This window comes from Haemorhous mexicanus, chromosome 25, assembly GCF_027477595.1.
Source record: "Haemorhous mexicanus isolate bHaeMex1 chromosome 25, bHaeMex1.pri, whole genome shotgun sequence".
NCBI classification, from domain to species: domain Eukaryota; kingdom Metazoa; phylum Chordata; class Aves; order Passeriformes; family Fringillidae; genus Haemorhous; species Haemorhous mexicanus.
In genome coordinates, this window is record NC_082365.1 from 3,379,087 (window position 1) to 3,395,417 (window position 16,331).

The following is a 16,331-nucleotide window of genomic DNA, read 5'->3' on the forward strand; positions in this document are numbered from 1 at the left end:
ACAAGCGCCTCCTTCCCTCCCAGATGTTTGCAGAAGCTCGGGGGCTTGGCACTGCAGTGGGAGCTGGACTTTAATTAACCCCAAGGCAAACAGCAGGAGCACGTCAGCAGCCTGGAGCTGCTCTGCTCCCCTGGCAGGAGCTCCCAGCTCCTCACACGTCCGTGTGTCCCCTTGGAAATGTCCTTCTGGGGTGGGAAGGGCTCGGCTGCTCCTGCTTGTTGTTCTTCTGGTCGCTTTGAGGCTCCACAAAATCCATCTGCTGTCCTTCTCACCTTGTCAAGCACCCACAGTGGCCAGGGCCAGCCAGGTGGGAAACCACCAGCACAAAAAAAGCAAATTTAGGGACAAAACAACCACGCTGGAAAGTGTCAATATCTGCTGCAGCCCCCACAGCTCAGACCTCCATCCAGCCCCGTTCCATCAGGGACAGCACCCAGGAATGAGAGCAGGGATATCCCTGCTATCCCTGCCCTGATAGATGGGATTTGGGAGGGGATTCCTGGCTGTGAGGATGATGAGAGGCCGGGATGGAATTCCCAGAGAATCCCTGGCTGCCCCTGGATCCCTTGAAGTGTCCAAGGAGCAGCCTGGGATAGCGGGAGGTGTCCCTGCCCATGGGATGAGCTTTAGGATCCCTCCCAACCCCAACCATTCTGGGATTCTGGGGTTTTAAAGCACCTGATTCCTGGTTTACAGCGTGACCCCAACGTTCCTACACACACCCCAAATCCACGCTGATTTCCATCACGTGTGTTTCAAAGAGCAGGGCCAGAAACAATTTGGGGAATTTGTTTGGGAACATCACCACCCTTGAAAAGAGGCACAGCAAAGTCTCCTGTCGGCTCAGGAGTCGTTTCCCCCTCCTCAGCAGCGGGTTCTGCTCTGTTTGCCCACCCTGGGCTGGCAGGGAGGAGCAGCAGGAATTAACTCCTGCTGTGTCTGGGTGTGAACAGCCAGGGGTGTGCTAAGGGAGGCAGGAGCCTCCCCTGAAATGGGAAATGTAAAACCTCTCCCTCCAAATCGTTATAAATTTGAAATTAAGGGGGGTCTCAGGCAAAGACATGGGAGTAGGAATAACAGTTCTTTATTAGGGAAGAAAATAAAAATAAAACAAACAATTCAGTGATACAAAAGAACCCTGCCAGGGTCAGAGCAGGCCCTGGCCCTGTGTGTCAGGGTGGTGGCACAGTCCCATCCCAGGGTGGTGGCACAGTCCCATCCCAGGGGGGCTCAGGGTGGTGGCACAGTCCCATCCCAGGGTGGCACAGTCCCATCCCAGGGGGGCTCAGGGTGGTGGCACAGTCCCATCCCAGGGTGGTGGCACAGTCCCATCCCAGGGTGGTGGCACAGTCCCATCCCAGGGAGGCTCAGGGTGGTGGCACAGTCCCATCCCAGGGGGGCTCAGGGTGGTGGCACAGTCCCATCCCAGGGGCGCTCAGGGTGGTGGCACAGCCCCATCCCAGGGGGGCTCAGCCCTCCTGCAGTGCCAGCTGTGGTTCTGCTGGAGCAGGGATCCTGCACAAGGGGGGAGTTTTCCTCTGCAGCTCCAGGGCTGCTGGAGATGGGCCTGCTCTCCCTCTGGGAATGCAGGGCAGGAGAAAGCTGCTCCTCTGGGAATGCAGTGGGCAAAGGCTGCTGGGCTGTTCCCAGGGCAGATTGGATCCAGGTAGGAATGCTTGGCTCCTCCCCTGGGCAGAGCATCTCCCATGGGATGGTGGAGTTTGATCAGCCCTGCAGGGACACTCAGTGGCCATGGACAGCAGATAATTAATAATTAATGGCCCATGGACAGCAGAGATCTCCTGGAGGGAGGGTTGGCTGTGGGAGAGATAAAGAAACCTGCCCAGTGAGCAGCAGGTACCTGCCCAGCTCTGACAGGTGGCCACAGAACCCACACAGTGTTGGCAGTCAGGACGTGCTGTCCCCAGGGAGCGTCCCTGGGCTGCAGGGCTGGCCCTGGTGGATCCTCAGGTGCTTGCCCAGGTGGTCACTGCGGGCAAACTTCTTCTGACAGGCCGAGCACTGGTAGGGCTTGAGGCCGGAGTGGGAGCGCTTGTGGCGGGAGAGCTCATCCGAGCGGGAGAACCTGCAGGGGGGGAGAGGGCAGAGTGTGTGGTTGGCTCTCTGCAAAGGTTAAAGGGAACACTTTATGTGTTGTGTTGGAAAGTGGTGTTGCATTCATTTCTAGTACTGTATTAATATTTTTTATTTTTTAATTTTTCACTTATTTAGTTATTTATATTTCTTTTATGTTCATTATCTATAATTTATCTAGAATTTATTTTATATATTAATATACTTATAATTTTTTAAATAATTTTTTAGATATTTACAATTTATTTCTATACATTCATCATTTGCCTGTCGCACCCCCGGAGCCCCCCGCTCACCTCCAGCCGCAGTTGGGCCAGGCACAGCTGTAGGGTTTCTCCCCCGTGTGCCGGCGGAAATGAGCCTTCAGGTGGGAGCTCTTGGAGTAAACCTTCCCGCAGCCCGGGTGGGGGCAGCGGTGCAGGCGGAGCAGGGCAGGGGGGCCCCGCCGGCCCCCGGGGGCTGCCTCGGCCTCCCGCGCCCCCCCCGGCCCCGGGGCCAGCGGCAGAGGGGCGATCCTGACGAATTTCTGCTCCGGGACCGTGCCGGGGGGCTCGAGCTGGGGGAGGACGGGCAGGCTGGGGCTCTGCAGGCTGATCAGTAGTTGGGTCACCCTGACATCCCCAGGCTGGGCCGGGGGGGTGATGCTGTCCGAGGGGAGAGGATGGAGCTGCAGGACAACGGGGATGCTGCCAGCAGCCAGCACCTGGTCACCAGCAGCCAGTACCTGGTCACCAGTGGCCACCACCTGGTCACCAGGAGCCACCACATGGCCAGCAGCCACCACCTGGTCACCAGCAGCCAGCATCTGGTCACCAGGAGCCACCACATGGCCAGCAGACAGCACCTGGTCACCAGTGGCCACCACCTGGTCACCAGGAGCCACCACATGGCCAGCAGCCACCACATGGTCACCAGCAGCCAGCACCTGGTCACCAGTGGCCAGCACCTGGTCATCAGCAGCCAGCATCTGGTCACCTGCGGCCAGCACTTGGTCACCAACAGCCACCACATGGCCACCAGTAGCCACCACATGGCCACCAGTAGCCACCACAGGGTCACCAGGAGCCACCACCTGGACATCAGTAGCCACCACCTGGTCACCAGCTGTCCCCACAGCGATTGGGACGTGTCCCTGGTGTGCTCTGGGGCTGGGCTGTGCCCCAGAGCCGAGCTCAGCTCTGCTCTCCACCTTCCACCCCTGGGGGTGAGGCTCTCCTGCCTCGTTCCTGGGGAGCTCAGCCTTCTCCCTGAGGAACTCCTCGATCTCCTCCAGCGTGGGGATGAAGTCCTGCGGGAGGCAGAAGTCTGGCAGCCTGAGCTGAGCCTCGCTGAGCTGGGCTTTGGGGGGCTCCTCCTTGGCACCCTCAGCGTGGCCGGTGCCACCCGCCAGGACGTGCCCAGAGCCCTCTGGGTGTCCCCACGTCCTGTCACCGCCGTGTCCTGGCAGAAGGGACGGTGGCATCGTGCACTGCAGGGCGCTGGCCAGGCTCTCGAGCAGGGAAGGGCTGGGCAGGGAGGGCAGCAGGTCCTGGCAGCTGACAGAGACCATTTGGTGCCTCCCCACACGCAGCTCTGGGCTCAGGACTCGCTCAGCTGGGCGAGTCTTTGTTCATCTGCAAGGGAACAGCACCGAGGTTATTTCTGAGAGGAACGGGGGATTTGTCTCTCCAAACCAGCTGTGGGGCTGCTGGTGGATAAAACCAGCACTGGGAGAGAAAAGAGACAACGGGGAGGATTCCACTGATTGGTGAATGAGAGATTTGATTTTACAAATAAACTTCAGGTTTGCCGATAAATGAAATTAGACGTTGAAAGATGAAAGAAACAATGGGGAGGGGAAAACCCCTAAATTCTGTAAGAATTAAAAATGAAAAGGGAGGGTTGTACATTAGAGGGGAATCTCTGGTATCAGGTGTTCTGGGAAGTCTGAACCTCTCAGGTACCTCAGAAATGGGGAAAGAGAGAAGGGAAATGTGGCTGGAAACGGGATAAAAAGGAGGCTGCAGCCTCCAAAAGTGTGAGAGACCCCAGGGGAATGCCCCACGGCCTCTGCTTTTACTGGAATAAATAAAAGGGCTCCTCTGTCTCCTTTTGGGACATCAGCCTCTGGTGTTTGTGGATTAATTCTCCTAACATTTCCAAAGGAGAAAACAAACACACAAACCTCAACCTTTTACCAAAGCCGGGCTGTGCACCGAAAAGAAAACAGCAGAACCTGGCAGCCGCCTTTGTTTTTAAAGAGTCTGCTGCTGAAAAAACACAGCCTGACCGTTTTCCTCCGGCAGAGAGGCAGAGTCCCCCCAGGAGCAAACTTCTCTGGGGAGTTTCTGGAGGTGGAAACGCACAAAGAAACCCTTCACCCTTCCCTGTGCCACCCACGCCGGAGGGCAGCTCCGCGCAGGGGATGACTCCTGATTAGCCAGGAGTTAATTGGGATCTGTTAATTGAGAGGCTGCCGGGGCTTCTCCGCGCTGCAGGTGTGGGCAGGAGCACGCCCTGACACAGACAGGGCTGGGTCGGAGCTGCCTACCTGCACAGGTAACACCGAGCCAGCCCCGGGCGCTGCGGATGCTCAGCCGTGCCCGGGGGCACCGCCGTGCCCGGACACGCCGCGGCTCTGCCCGGGCAGCTCTGCCAGCCTCGGGCACGGCTCAGAGAGCGCCGCAGCCCGGCTGGAGCACAGCAGGGCCTAAACAAAGGCAATTCTTTGATTCTCGCTCCAAACAGAGTCAGAATTTCTGATTAAAGCCGCACTGGAGGTGTCCCCGGACTCCTCCTGGTGGTGCCCTTGGCCTGTCTGCTGCACTCGCAATATTTTCCTTTTTCCTTTCCTTTTTCCTTTTCTTTCCTTTCTCCTTTCCTGTTTCCTTTCCTTTCTCCTTTCCTTTTTCCTTTTTCCTTTTTCCTTTCCTTTTTCCTTTCCTTTTTCCTTTCCTTTTTCCTTTCCTTTTTCCTTTCCTTTTTCCTTTCCTTTTTCCTTTCCCCTTTCCCCTTCCCTCCAGGACCCCTGAGGACACAAACCCCACATTTGCAAACAGCTGAGACAGGGCTCAGCGTGTCCAGGTGGGATCTGTGTGTGCTCAGGAGGTCTCTGTGACTGTCACCGACCCCCTGTCCCTGTCCTTCTCTGCATCACCAAACCACCCAGGGCACAGGGATCTGTTTGTACCTAATGCAGAACTGGAGTTTCCAGGGGGGAAAAAAAAACTTTGTCCAAATCCCTCAAGAACTTTTTCCATGAGATTTCCATGGAGCTGCAAACCAGTCGGGCCAGTCCTTGTTATCAGAGCTCCTCAGGGTCCTGAGAGGGAATTTTGGAGCACTCTGGATGCCACATAAATGCTCTTCTCCTTAGGAAAGTACCCCCACGTGGTGCCAAACCTGCCGGGAACAAGGAGCAGGGGCACTCCCAGTGCGTCCAGCACAGCTCTGCACCGACAAGTCACAGTGAGCTTGTGACACGGGGACTGTCACTGTCACTGCTCGCCAGGGAGGTCAGCAGGTGTTCAGGCCGATCTCTGCCTCCAGGCTTCACATTTTCATCACAGCCCAAATCTGTGCTCTGAACAGCCTCTTCCAGCCAGCTCCACTCCAGTTTTAGAATCTTTTGTCTTTTCTTCTCCATCTCCTCTTTTCGCAGGGAAAGCCTCCCACCTCTGGCTACCAAAGGCTCCGTTCACCTCTCCCAGAGTGTCCCAAAACCTGATTTTCCAAGCAGCTCCAGCAGAGCAGCTCGGGGATCTCCATCCCTCCAGCGTGCCCCCAGGAGGGCTGAATTCAACTCTGAACTCCTCCGGGAGCACAACCCTCCTGCTGAGCAGACAGGGGAATGAAGCATGGCCAGAGGGCAGGAAGGAGCAGAGGCTGAGCTGCTGCCTCGGGACTGGGGAGGTCTGAGCAGGGCAGGTTCTTGGAGCGCTCTGCTCCTTGTTTTCCCGTCTCATTCGGGGCGCTGGTGATGCCCCAGCTGGCAGAGCAGCGCTGTGGGGCAAGGTGGCACATTCCGTGCCAACAGGAACCCGTCCCAGGTGCCACTGCCTCGTCAATCCACTTCGCAAAATGCCACCGGCGCTGTCACCCACCCCAAAGCCACAGCAAGGGAACGAGCCCTGGCTCTCTCCTTGCTGCACCATTCCCGAGCCTCCCTCTGCGTTCGTGTCCCTGCAGTTTTTCCAGGCCCGGAGAGCCCCGGGTCGCTGCAGGGGAGCAGCACATGTGCAGCCCGGGCACATGGAGAGCGGCACTCGCCCAAGGTCAGGCACCGGGCAGCGGGAGCTGCGAGCGCAGCCGAGGGTCACGGCTCCCCTCCCGTGACCGACACCTGTGCCCTCCGGGAACCGCCGGGCCCGGGCACAACCGGGGCTCGCCGAGCCTTTGGGGACAATCCCGCGGTCCCAGCCGGTGCCACGCGTGGCCGATCCCTCGGTACAGAGCGATCCCAAGGACAAGCGAGGCTCCGGTTCCACCGCAGCCCCCAGCCCCGGCGGGGCTCGGAGCCGCGGCGAGCCGAGCACACCGAGCCCGGTGCTGCCGGTCACACCCCCCTGCCCTGCCCCGGTGTCCGGGGAGCGCTGGCAGCGGCACCCCCGCGCCCCCCGCGCCCCTTACCCCGCTCCGCCGCCCGCGGCTCCCGCGGCTCCGCCGGGGGCGGCTCCGGGCCCGCCCCGCCCCGCCGAGGGCTCGGCCGCGGCCGCCGATGCCATTGGCACGGGAGCAGCCACCGGGAGGGACACCGGGATGGCCCGGGAGAGACACCGGGAGGGACACCGGGAGGGACACCGGGATGGCACCGGAGAGGCACCGGGAGGGACACCGGGATGGCACGGGAGAGGCACCGGGAGGGGCACCGGGAGGGCCCGGGAGGGGCACCGGGAGGGCCCGGGAGAGGCACAGGGAGGGGCACCGGGATGGCCCGGGAGAGGCACCGGGAGAGGCACAGGGAGGGGCACTGGGATGGGACGGGAGAGGCACCGGGAGAGGTACAGGGAGGGGCACCGGGAGGGGCACCGGGATGGCCCGGGAAGGGAACCGGGAGGGGCACCGGGATGGCCCGGGCCGGTCCCCTCTGGAGCAGCTCCCGGAGGGGATCCCGGCCCCCCGCCGCTGGCTCCCCGCGCTGCTCGGTGACACCGGGAGCGCTCCGGGAAAAGGAGCAGACCCTGCAGGGAGCGGGTGCCGCTGGAATCCGAGGGGATCCAGATGTGAGGGGGGGTTTGGATCCAGGGGGATTCAGGGTGGGGATTTTAAATCCACGTGGATCCAGATGTGCGGGGATTTTGAACCCAAGTGGATCCAGGTGTGGAGGGTTTTGAACTCACATGGATCCAGGATGGAGATTTTAAATCTGGGTGGATCCAGGTGTGCAGGGGGTTTTGAGTCCAGGGGGATCCAGATGTGCGGCAGGAGTTAAATCCAGGTGGATCCAGGTGTGTAGGGAGTTTTGAACCCATGTGGATCCAGGTGTGGAGCAGAATTTAAATCCAGGGGGATCCAGGTGTGGGGGTTTTGAACCCACGTGGACCCAGGTGTGCAGATTTTGGGCAGGGCTGCAGTGCTCGGCTGCAGCTGGTGGGACAAGGAGTGAGGTGTGTCCTTGTCGTGGCTTTGGGGTCCCCGAGGGTGGCTTTGGGCTGAGCCCCACCAAACCACACCGAGCTCCTCTGCTCTGGGAGAAACGGGAGATTTTGGCTCTGAACAAAACACCCGGGCCAGGGGAAGGCTTCAAATTGACAAAAACCAAAACAAAATGGAAAAAACCCCTGAAGGTGCACAGAAAGGGTGACCCGGGCGCTGCTGTCCCTGGGTGTCACTGACCACGTGTCGCAGCCTCGCAGTGCTCAACATTACTGCCGATAACACATCAGATAAGTATTGATAATAATTAATAATTCTCATTTCTGGCCTTGCAGGGCTTGGGAAGGTCTCAGAGTCCTCAGGTTCAGCCATGGTTCAGTCACGGAGGGCTTTGATTGACACCGTGTCACAAAATCCCTGGGGACAGCAGCCGGGAGCGGCTCTGCTCGGGGTTTGTAGCGCACCAGGGGGGACGGGCGGGATCGGAGCTTTTGGGGTGAAAAAGGAGCTTTTTGGGGGAAAAGGAGCGGCTGTGCAGCTCCACAGTGACACCGCGGGGACACCGGTGCCACTCGGAGCCGGGACATCCCGAGCTGGAGCCCTCCTGGCCACGCCCACTATGCTGATTTCCCTGCCCATGTCCCCGCCCATAAAACATTGACACTGCCAGTCATTCGTTGGCCACGCCCACATCACACACGTCATCAATTGACAACGCCCACACGCTGTCAGTCATTCCTTGGCCACGCCCATGTCCATCCCCCGCGCGGTGCTGGCGCCGCCCCGCGGCCACTTCGGGCATTTTTCCCTTTTTCCACACCTTTTTTATTTCTCCCCCCCCTTTTTTCCATAAAAATTTATAATAAAAGCCATAAAATCCTTCCTCTCGCGCCGTATACAAAATATTCACTCTACCAAATAAATAAACCACAACATCTCACGGGCAGGATGTGACCTCAGAAAGGAAAACCAGCATCCATCCATCCATCCCCCCAGTGCTTCCCTAGCCTAGGGAATTCACACAACAATTTATCCCTCCTCCACCTTCCAAATTCACCTGTGAGGAACAGAAAAGCTCCTGCTCACCACCTGTGGCCAGACAGGACCAAATCCTAGAGAAATTCTGTGGGCACCCAGGGAATATCAGGAACAGAATAAGGGATGCTCTTGCCCAGACCAGGACATCCACTGCTGGTCTTACATGGGATCCTGACACAGAAAGTTTCTCAGAAGAAGCCAAAAAAAGCCAATTTTGTGAAGATTTCCTCACCCTCCTGCTCCCTCACCCTGATCTCCCATTATCAGCCCTGGCTCTGCCCCTCTCTTTATCTCTGCTTTGTCACCTGGGGGTTTGAAATGAAGAATTTGAGCTCTTTGCCACCAAACCACCTGAAATGAAGAATTTGAGCCCAATTCTTTCCCACCAAACCATCTGAAATGAAGAATTTAAGCCCTTGGCCACCAAACCACCTGAAATGAAGATTTTGAGCCCTTTTTGCCACCAAACCACCTGAAATGAAGATTTTGAGCCCTTTTTGCCACCAAACCACCTGAAATGAAGATTTTGAGCCCAATTCTTTCCCACCAAACCATCTGAAATGAAGAATTTGAGCTCTTTGCCACCAAACCACCTGAAATGAAGAATTTGAGTTCTTTCCCACCAAACCCTTCACCTGAATGAAGAACTTGAACCCTTTCCTACCAAACTCTTCACCAGAAATGAAGAATTTGAGCCCTTTTTGCCACCAAACCACCTAAAATGAAGAATTTGAGCCCAATTCTTTCCCCCCAAACCATCTGAAATGAAGAATTTGAGCCCAATTCTTTCCCACCAAACCACCTGAAATGAAGATTTTGAGCCCTTTTTGCCACCAAACCACCTGAAATGAAGATTTTGAGCCCAATTCTTTCCCCCAAACCATCTGAAATGAAGAATTTGAGCCCTTGGCCACCAAACCACTTGAAATGAAGATTTTGAGCCCTTTTTGCCACCAAACCACCTGAAATGAAGATTTTGAGCCCTTTTTGCCACCAAACCACCTGAAATGAAGATTTTGAGCCCAATTCTTTTCCACCAAACCATCTGAAATGAAGAATTTGAGCCCTTGGCCACCAAACCACCTGAAATGAAGATTTTGAGCCCTTTTTGCCACCAAACCACCTAAAATGAAGAATTTGAGCCCTTTTTGCCACCAAACCACCTAAAATGAAGAATTTGAGCCCAATTCTTTCCCACCAAACCATCTGAAATGAAGAATTTGAGCCCAATTCTTTCCCACCAAATCCCCTGAAATGAAGAATTTGAGCCCTTTTTGCCACCAAACCCTTCATATGAAATGAAGAATCTGAGCCCTTGGCCATCACCTGAAGCTCACTGTGGAAGCACTTTAGGCACTTAAATGATCAAAAGCATTCGAGCATCAGGGCAGCCTCTGTGCAGGGAAAGTTCCTCACATTTACAGAGAAATATTCCAAATAAAGGGGTTTTCAGCCTTGGGTCAGGGGGATTTATTCCAGCACACCCCAGCTCTAGGGGAAATAGAATTTTGTCCCAAATCCTTCCTGCTGCAGCCTGCAGTGGACAGAGCCCGGGGTAGGAAGTGCAGCCCCCAGAACTTTCTGGAAATGGTTCAGGCAGTGCCAGATCTGTCCCCAGAACAGCTGCGAGTCAGCACTGTGGGAAAGGGAGGCTGGCAGCCTTTAATTTGAGACAAAAATTAAAGCCAAAACCACTGACCCCTGACGGGAAAGGGACGATCCCAAACCTCTGAGGGCCCGGCTCAGACAGCAGGGGAGTCACCAGCCACGGAGCAGGCTGACAAAACTCTGCCAAAATAGCAACATTTCACCCTCCAGCCCAACCTCACAAGTGCCTCTGGCTGCCCACACACCTCCAAGAAAAACAAAAATAAAATAAAAATCCCAAACAGCTCGTTTAGGCCAGGCAGGGCTGGAGTTTGTGTGCTCCAGCACCAATCCAGCCTTTCCTCCTGGCTTGGGCCAGCTCCTCTCGGAGGGGCAGGAAGCTGCCAGCAGCAGATTTGTCCCAGCTGGGCCACTGGGGACAGGGAATGGCACTGGCCAGGGGGACTCGGGCTCTGCTGCCAGCAGGAGGGGACTCGGAGCTGGGAGGCAGAACAACCTGGGCAGCCCTGGAGGGATGGGGCAGGAAAAGAACCTGGAGATGGGTCAGGAGAACAGCCTGGACAGCCCTGGAGGGATGGGGCAGGAAAAGAACCTGGAAATGGGTCAGGAGAACAGCCTGGGCATCCCTGGGGAGATGGGACAGGAAAAGAACCTGGAGATGGGTCAGGAGAACAGCCTGGACATTCCTGGAGGGATGGGGCAGGAAAAGAACCTGGAAATGGGTCAGGAGAACAGCCTGGACATTCCTGGAGAGATGGGGCAGGAAAAGAACCTGGAGATGGGTCAGGAGAACAGCCTGGACAGCCCTGGAGGGATGGGACAAGAAAGAACCTCAGGAGAACAGCCTGGACATTCCTGGGGAGATGGGACAGGAAAAGAACCTGGAGACGGGTCAGGAGAACAACCTGGACATTCCTGGAGGGATGGGGCAGGAAAAGAACCTGGAGATGGGTCAGGAGAACAGCCTGAACATTCCTGGAGGGATGGGAACAGAACAGCCTGGGGAGATGGGTCAGGAGAACAACCTGGACATTCCTGGAGAGATGGGACAGGAACTCAACCTGGACAGCCCTGGGGAGATGGGACAGGAAAAGAACCTGGAAATCCCTGGAGGGATGGGAACCAGAACAACCTGGGGAGATTGGTCAGGAGAAGGACCTGGAGATGGGTCAGAACAACCTAGACATTCCTGGAGGGATGGGAGCCAGAACAAGCTGGACATCCCTGGGGAGATGGGTCAGGAAAACAGCCTCAGGAGAACAACCTGGGCATCCCTGGAGGGATGGGACAGGAAAAGAACCTGGGAATCCCTGGAGAAATGGGAGCCAGAACAAGCTGGGCATCCTTGGAGAGATGGGACAGGAGAACCTGGGCATTCCTGGAGAGATAGGATGGGAGAACAAGCTGGGCACCCCGGGAAAGATGGGTCAGAAACGCAGCCTGGGCACCCCTGGAGGGATGGGAGCCAGAACAGCCTGGGCACCCCTGGAGGGATGGGAGCCAGAACAGCCTGGGCACCCCTGGAGGGACCTTTGGGCCCCAGGCCAGGGCAGCAGGAGGAGCTTTGCCTTCCTCTGACAGAGCTTTGCTCTGCCTCTGTGAGAATATGGATTCCTGACTGGAAATAAAAGACATTTTAAGAAGCCCGAGCAGCCAGGGGCAGAGAGCAGCTCCAGGTGTGAGTCTGGGTCACCAGCAGCTCCCCCAGGAGAGCTCCTCCTGCTCTGCCCCACGGGCACAGGGCTGAGAGCCCCTCTGGGCACTGATCCCCCTGGTGGGGCAGCACCTTTTAGGGGCCACAGCCTGGATCCACGAGGGCAGAGAGCAAATGCAGGCACTGAGGTGAGAGAGACTGAGAACTGTGTGAAGAAAGGTAAAAACAATCCTTAAAAAAATAAAAATCAAAAAGTTCTCTTTGTCTGATGCAAGCCAGGACATAGGTAAAGGTTAAGTCACCTTTTGGAACTGGTCCTAATGGGATGTTCCTTGTTTTTCCCAAAACCAGGCACAGGAACTTTTCTCCTGGATGGTTTTGGATGGAGGTGGGGAAGGCCAGGAATGTGGGGGTGCACCTGGGCACCCTCAGCCAAACCTCGGCCTCCCCAGTGCTTTATACCCCCAGGAAATCTGCTCCAGTGCCCCATGGCTCAAGAAATGGGGTAAAACTACAACAGGGAGAGGAGGAGAGGAGAGGAGAAGGAGAAGGAGAAGGAGAAGGAGAAGGAGAAGGAGAAGGAGAAGGAGAAGGAGAAGGAGAAGGAGAAGGAGAAGGAGAAGGAGAAGGAGAAGGAGAAGGAGAAGGAGAAGGAGAAGGAGAAGGAGAAGGAGAAGGAGAAGGAGAAGGAGAAGGAGAAGGAGAAGGAGAAGGAGAAGGAGAAGGAGAAGGAGAAGGAGAAGGAGAAGGAGAAGGGAAGGAAAAGAGAAGGAGAGCCAGTGGTTGATCCCCTCCCTGTGCTGCTCCTGCTCAGGACCCCGACCCGTTCTTCCCAGAGGCAAACCCCAATTCCCTTTTCCCCCCTGCAGGACCCCTTGGGTGCTGCTGTGCCGTGCTTCCCTCTGCTAAAGGCACCTTTGGAAAGCACTTCAGGCCCTGAGGACGACTCCCCAAAGCCTCTTATTTACACCTGAGATGAGCCCCAGAGCCACCCCCGGGGTGGCAGCACCAGCTGGGGACAGCCAGCGCCACGCCGGGCGCCCCACGGGTGGCCCTGTGGGCACACACACTGCCCTGGGACAGTCACACACACACAGCTGGCTGTGCCACCCAGCTGGCTGCCCTGCTGTCACACGGAGTGCTTGGCCATGTCACCCTTGTCAAAGACGACTTTGGTAGCGAAGTAGATGGCGACCAGGCCGAGGCCAGCAGCTGACACCATGTAGGCGGTGACAGACTGGGTGAACTGCACGATGGAGCCCATGAAGAGCGAGGGCACCACCTGGGAGAGGAGGAAGGCACTGTCCAGGATGGCCAGGTCCAGGCAGATCCCTCGGCCAGGAGCCCCCAGCTCCGGCTCGCCCACCATGAGCCGCAGCGAGACGTCGCAGGAGGAGCTGACGCACAGAGCAGAGCTGGGCACGGCCTGAGGGGAGCATGGGGACGAGGAGGAGGAAGGGGAGGAGGAGGAGGAGGAGGAGAAGAGGCTCCCAGCATGGCCATTCTGGTAAGACAGCTTCTGGCTGGAGAGCGGCCCCTTGGAGAAGGCGGATTTCTTGTCCAGCAGAGCGGCGTCTTCCTCCTCTTTCCTCTTGTATTTATGGAGAAAAACCTGTGGGAAGCAGGGAGGGGAGTGAGGAGGGAGCTGGGACTCTGGGAGGAAGGTGAGGAAGGAGCTGGGACTGAGAGGTGAGAGTGAGGAAGGAGCTGGGACTCACAGGTGAGTGAGGAAGGATTTGGGACTCTGGGAGGGGATTGAGGAAGGAGCTGGGAGTCTGAGAGATGAATGAGGAAGGATTTGGGACTCAGAGGTGAGTGAGGAAGGAGCTGGGACTCACAGGTGAGTGAGGAGGATTTGAGACTCAGAGGTGAGTGAGGAGGATTTAGGACTCTGGGAGGTGAGTGAGGAAGAAGATGGGAGTCTGGGAAGTGAGTGAAGAAGGATTTGGGACTCTGGGAGGGGAGTGAAGAAGAGCTGGAGTCTGAGAGATGAGTGGGAAAGGAGTTGGGACTCAGAGGTGAGTGAGGAAGGGTTTGGGACTCTGAGAGGTGAGTGAGGAAGGAGTTTGGGCTCTGATCTGAGTGAGGAAGGATTTGGTCTCAGAGGTCAGTGAGGAAGGAGTTGGGACTCAGAGGTGAGTGAGGAAGGAGTTGGGACTCAGAGGTCAGTGAGGAAGGAGCTGGGACTCTGGGAGGTGAGTGAGGAAGGAGTTGGGACTCAGAGGTGAGTGAGGAAGGAGTTTGGACTCTGGGAGGTGAGTGAAGAAGGAGCTGGGAGTCTGGGAAGTGAGTGAGGAAGGAGCTGGCACTCCAAGGGGGCCTTGTTTTTGTGCAGGAGAGCAAAACCAGCGCTTTGTGTGTGCTCAGGGCAGGGCCAGCCTGAGCCTGGCCCACGTGAGATGGGCTCTGGGAGCCAGGCTGGCTCTGCCCCACTGGCACGGGATCCAAACCAGCCCTGACTCCCAGGGGAGCCCAGCCAAGCCAGGCCTGGGCTGAGCTCAGGCTCTGAGAGCCAGCCTGGGGACATGCAGTGCTTTTGTCACCTCCTCGGTGGGTGCCACAGGGTTTGGAGTTTGTGCTGAGCCCACCCTGAGTTCAGCTGGGGCAGGAGGGGAGGGCCAGGCACCCAGGGCAGTGCAAACAGGAACATCTGGGGTTTGAGGGGTGGGTGACTGGGAACCCAAACCCAGAGCCCAGCGTGAGCAGCACTTCCCATCTGGGATGGTTCAAAGTGCCACCAGCTGGGACACCACAGCCCTGGGAACTCGGGGAAGGGCTCTTTTCTCAGCTCTGCACCAAACCTCAGCCAAGCTGCTTCATCTGCCTGCCCAGATCCTCCTCACTCCAGCCAGGAAAAAAAGAGGGCAGAGAGAACCAAAATCTTTTCCTTCTCACCCTTTTCCTGCTCGCTCTGCTCGAGCTGTGAGGTCTCTGGAGCGTTCCCACAGAGCATCTGCTCCCACCAAAGGCAGCTGTGCCCTCCCTGCCTGTCCCTGCCAAGCCTTGGGAACGGGGCCTTCCCCCTCCCAGCCCGTGGAGTTTGGGTTTCATTCCATTGATGAAACACCCACGGGAGATCCCAGCCCAGCTGCAGCTCCTGCCAAGCTGAGCATTCCCTCAGCCCCTCCTGGTGCCAGCTGGGCTGGGTTGGTTCAATGGGAACATCTGGATGCCTGTGGTGACAACTCCTGCTCCTTCCACAGCACAGCCAGCCGCTGCCCTTGGGATGAAAGAGCTGCTCCCAAACCACAAATTAATTCTGCATTTGCAGCACAAGAGGAACTCCCATTAATCCAGCGTGCAGCTCAGGAACCTCCTAGGACTTCTCCACAAGGATAACATCTGTGGGACAGCGTTACAAGCTTTTGTGCTGGTGTCACAAGTTTCACAAGGTTTCTTTCTCTTGGAGCTGAGGGAAGAGCTTGGGTTTTCATTTTGCTGTGGATGAAAACTGGAAAGATGTGAGGGCTGAGAATCCTTGGGTTTTGTAGCCCCTCAGGCTGGCAGAGCTGCAGAATTCACACGGGGATAACTAAACCAGACCAATTTCCCCTAAAACACAAGAAAAAAAAAAGAAAGAAAGAAAACCTGCAGGGCCAGGCTGCCCTGGAGCAGATGCCCACCTGTTTGTCGTGGTGGTAGAGGGATGCCAGCGTGTAGGGCAGGATCTGCAGGGCAGAGAAGGTGAACCCAGTCAGGGCAGCGGAGATGGTGACCACGGTGACACTGTGGGACAGGCACATGACACAGGCTGCCCCGGGGAAGAACACCACGCTGGCCAGGTACACTGCCCGGGTCCCAAAGTGCTTCACCAGCCTGTCCATGATTGTCGAGAAGAAGATGGAGGTGATGCACTGCAGGAAGAGCCCCAGGCTGCCCATCCGGACACCTGAGGGGAGAGGGGATGGACACTGCCCTGGCTGCCCCTGGATTCACACAGAGACATCCTTCCCTCAGCCCCAAACCCCAAAAACATCCTTCTCCCAGCCCCAAACCCCAAAAATATCCTTCTTTTGGTCCCAAACCCCAAAAATATCCTTCTTTTGGTCCCAAACCCCAAAATGTCCTTCCCTCTGTCCCAAACCCCAAAAACATCCTTCCCTCAGCCCCAAACCCCAAAAACATCCTTCCCTCTGCCCCAACACCAAAACCATCCTTCTCCCAGCCCCAAACCCCAAAAACATCCTTCCCTCTGTCTCAAATCCCAAAACTATCCTTCTTTTGGTCCCAAACCCCAAAAACATCGTTCCCTCAGCCCCAAACCCTAAAAATATCCTTCCCTCTGTCCCAAATCCCAAAAATATCCTTCCCTCTGTCCCAAATCCCAAAACCATCCTTCTTTCTGTCCCAAACCCCAACACAT

At 56.8% G+C, this 16,331-nt stretch overlaps 2 protein-coding genes across 61 annotated transcripts in view; both read right to left on the reverse strand.

The window, feature by feature from the left end:
* Positions 1-1,061: 1,061 nt before the first annotated feature.
* On the reverse strand, positions 1,062-6,777 carry LOC132338287 (transcription factor Sp8-like). 11 transcript variants are annotated; one of them, XM_059867641.1, is made up of 5 exons: positions 5,264-6,627; positions 3,083-3,707; positions 2,960-3,040; positions 2,391-2,899; positions 1,062-2,086 (listed from the first exon to the last, which is right to left on the reverse strand). In XM_059867641.1, the coding sequence occupies exons 2-5, from the start codon at positions 3,641-3,643 to the stop codon at positions 1,909-1,911; spliced, it is 1,329 nt and encodes a 442-aa protein (XP_059723624.1). In that variant the 5' UTR covers positions 3,644-3,707; positions 5,264-6,627; the 3' UTR covers positions 1,062-1,908. The 11 variants fall into 11 exon arrangements, with proteins under 11 accessions (XP_059723624.1, XP_059723627.1, XP_059723617.1 ...); XM_059867644.1 differs by having other exon boundaries at positions 3,020-3,040; positions 5,264-6,626; XM_059867634.1 differs by adding an exon at positions 6,703-6,777 and having other exon boundaries at positions 2,391-3,707; positions 5,264-5,475.
* A 1,692-nt stretch (positions 6,778-8,469) lies between these two features.
* The window catches only part of SLC45A3 (solute carrier family 45 member 3), a 35,363-nt gene continuing 27,501 nt past the window's right edge, over positions 8,470-16,331 (reverse strand). For 2 of the 50 annotated variants that reach the window (XM_059867988.1, XM_059867987.1), the window contains 3 exons: positions 15,592-15,857; positions 9,870-13,580; positions 8,470-9,829 (listed from right to left, as the gene is read on the reverse strand). In XM_059867988.1, coding sequence (XP_059723971.1) covers positions 13,098-13,580; positions 15,592-15,857 — 749 coding nt within the window. In that variant the 3' untranslated portion in view covers positions 8,470-9,829; positions 9,870-13,097. Of the gene's footprint in view, positions 13,581-15,591; positions 15,858-16,331 lie in introns of all 50 variants that reach the window. The other 48 variants (XM_059868037.1, XM_059868035.1, XM_059868019.1 and 45 more) reach the window with 48 other exon arrangements.

What these genes read in the sequence shown, in the direction of transcription:
- LOC132338287 (XM_059867634.1), bottom strand. Translation starts at nt 3,643, where the DNA reads ATGGTCTCTGTCAGCTGCCAGGACCTGCTGCCCTCCCTGCCCAGCCCT. An exon ending in TGGCCCAACTGCGGCTGGAG is followed by an intron (nt 2,087 to 2,390) that starts GTGAGCGGGGGG and finishes CCCCCCCTGCAG; the next exon opens with GTTCTCCCGCTCGGATGAGC.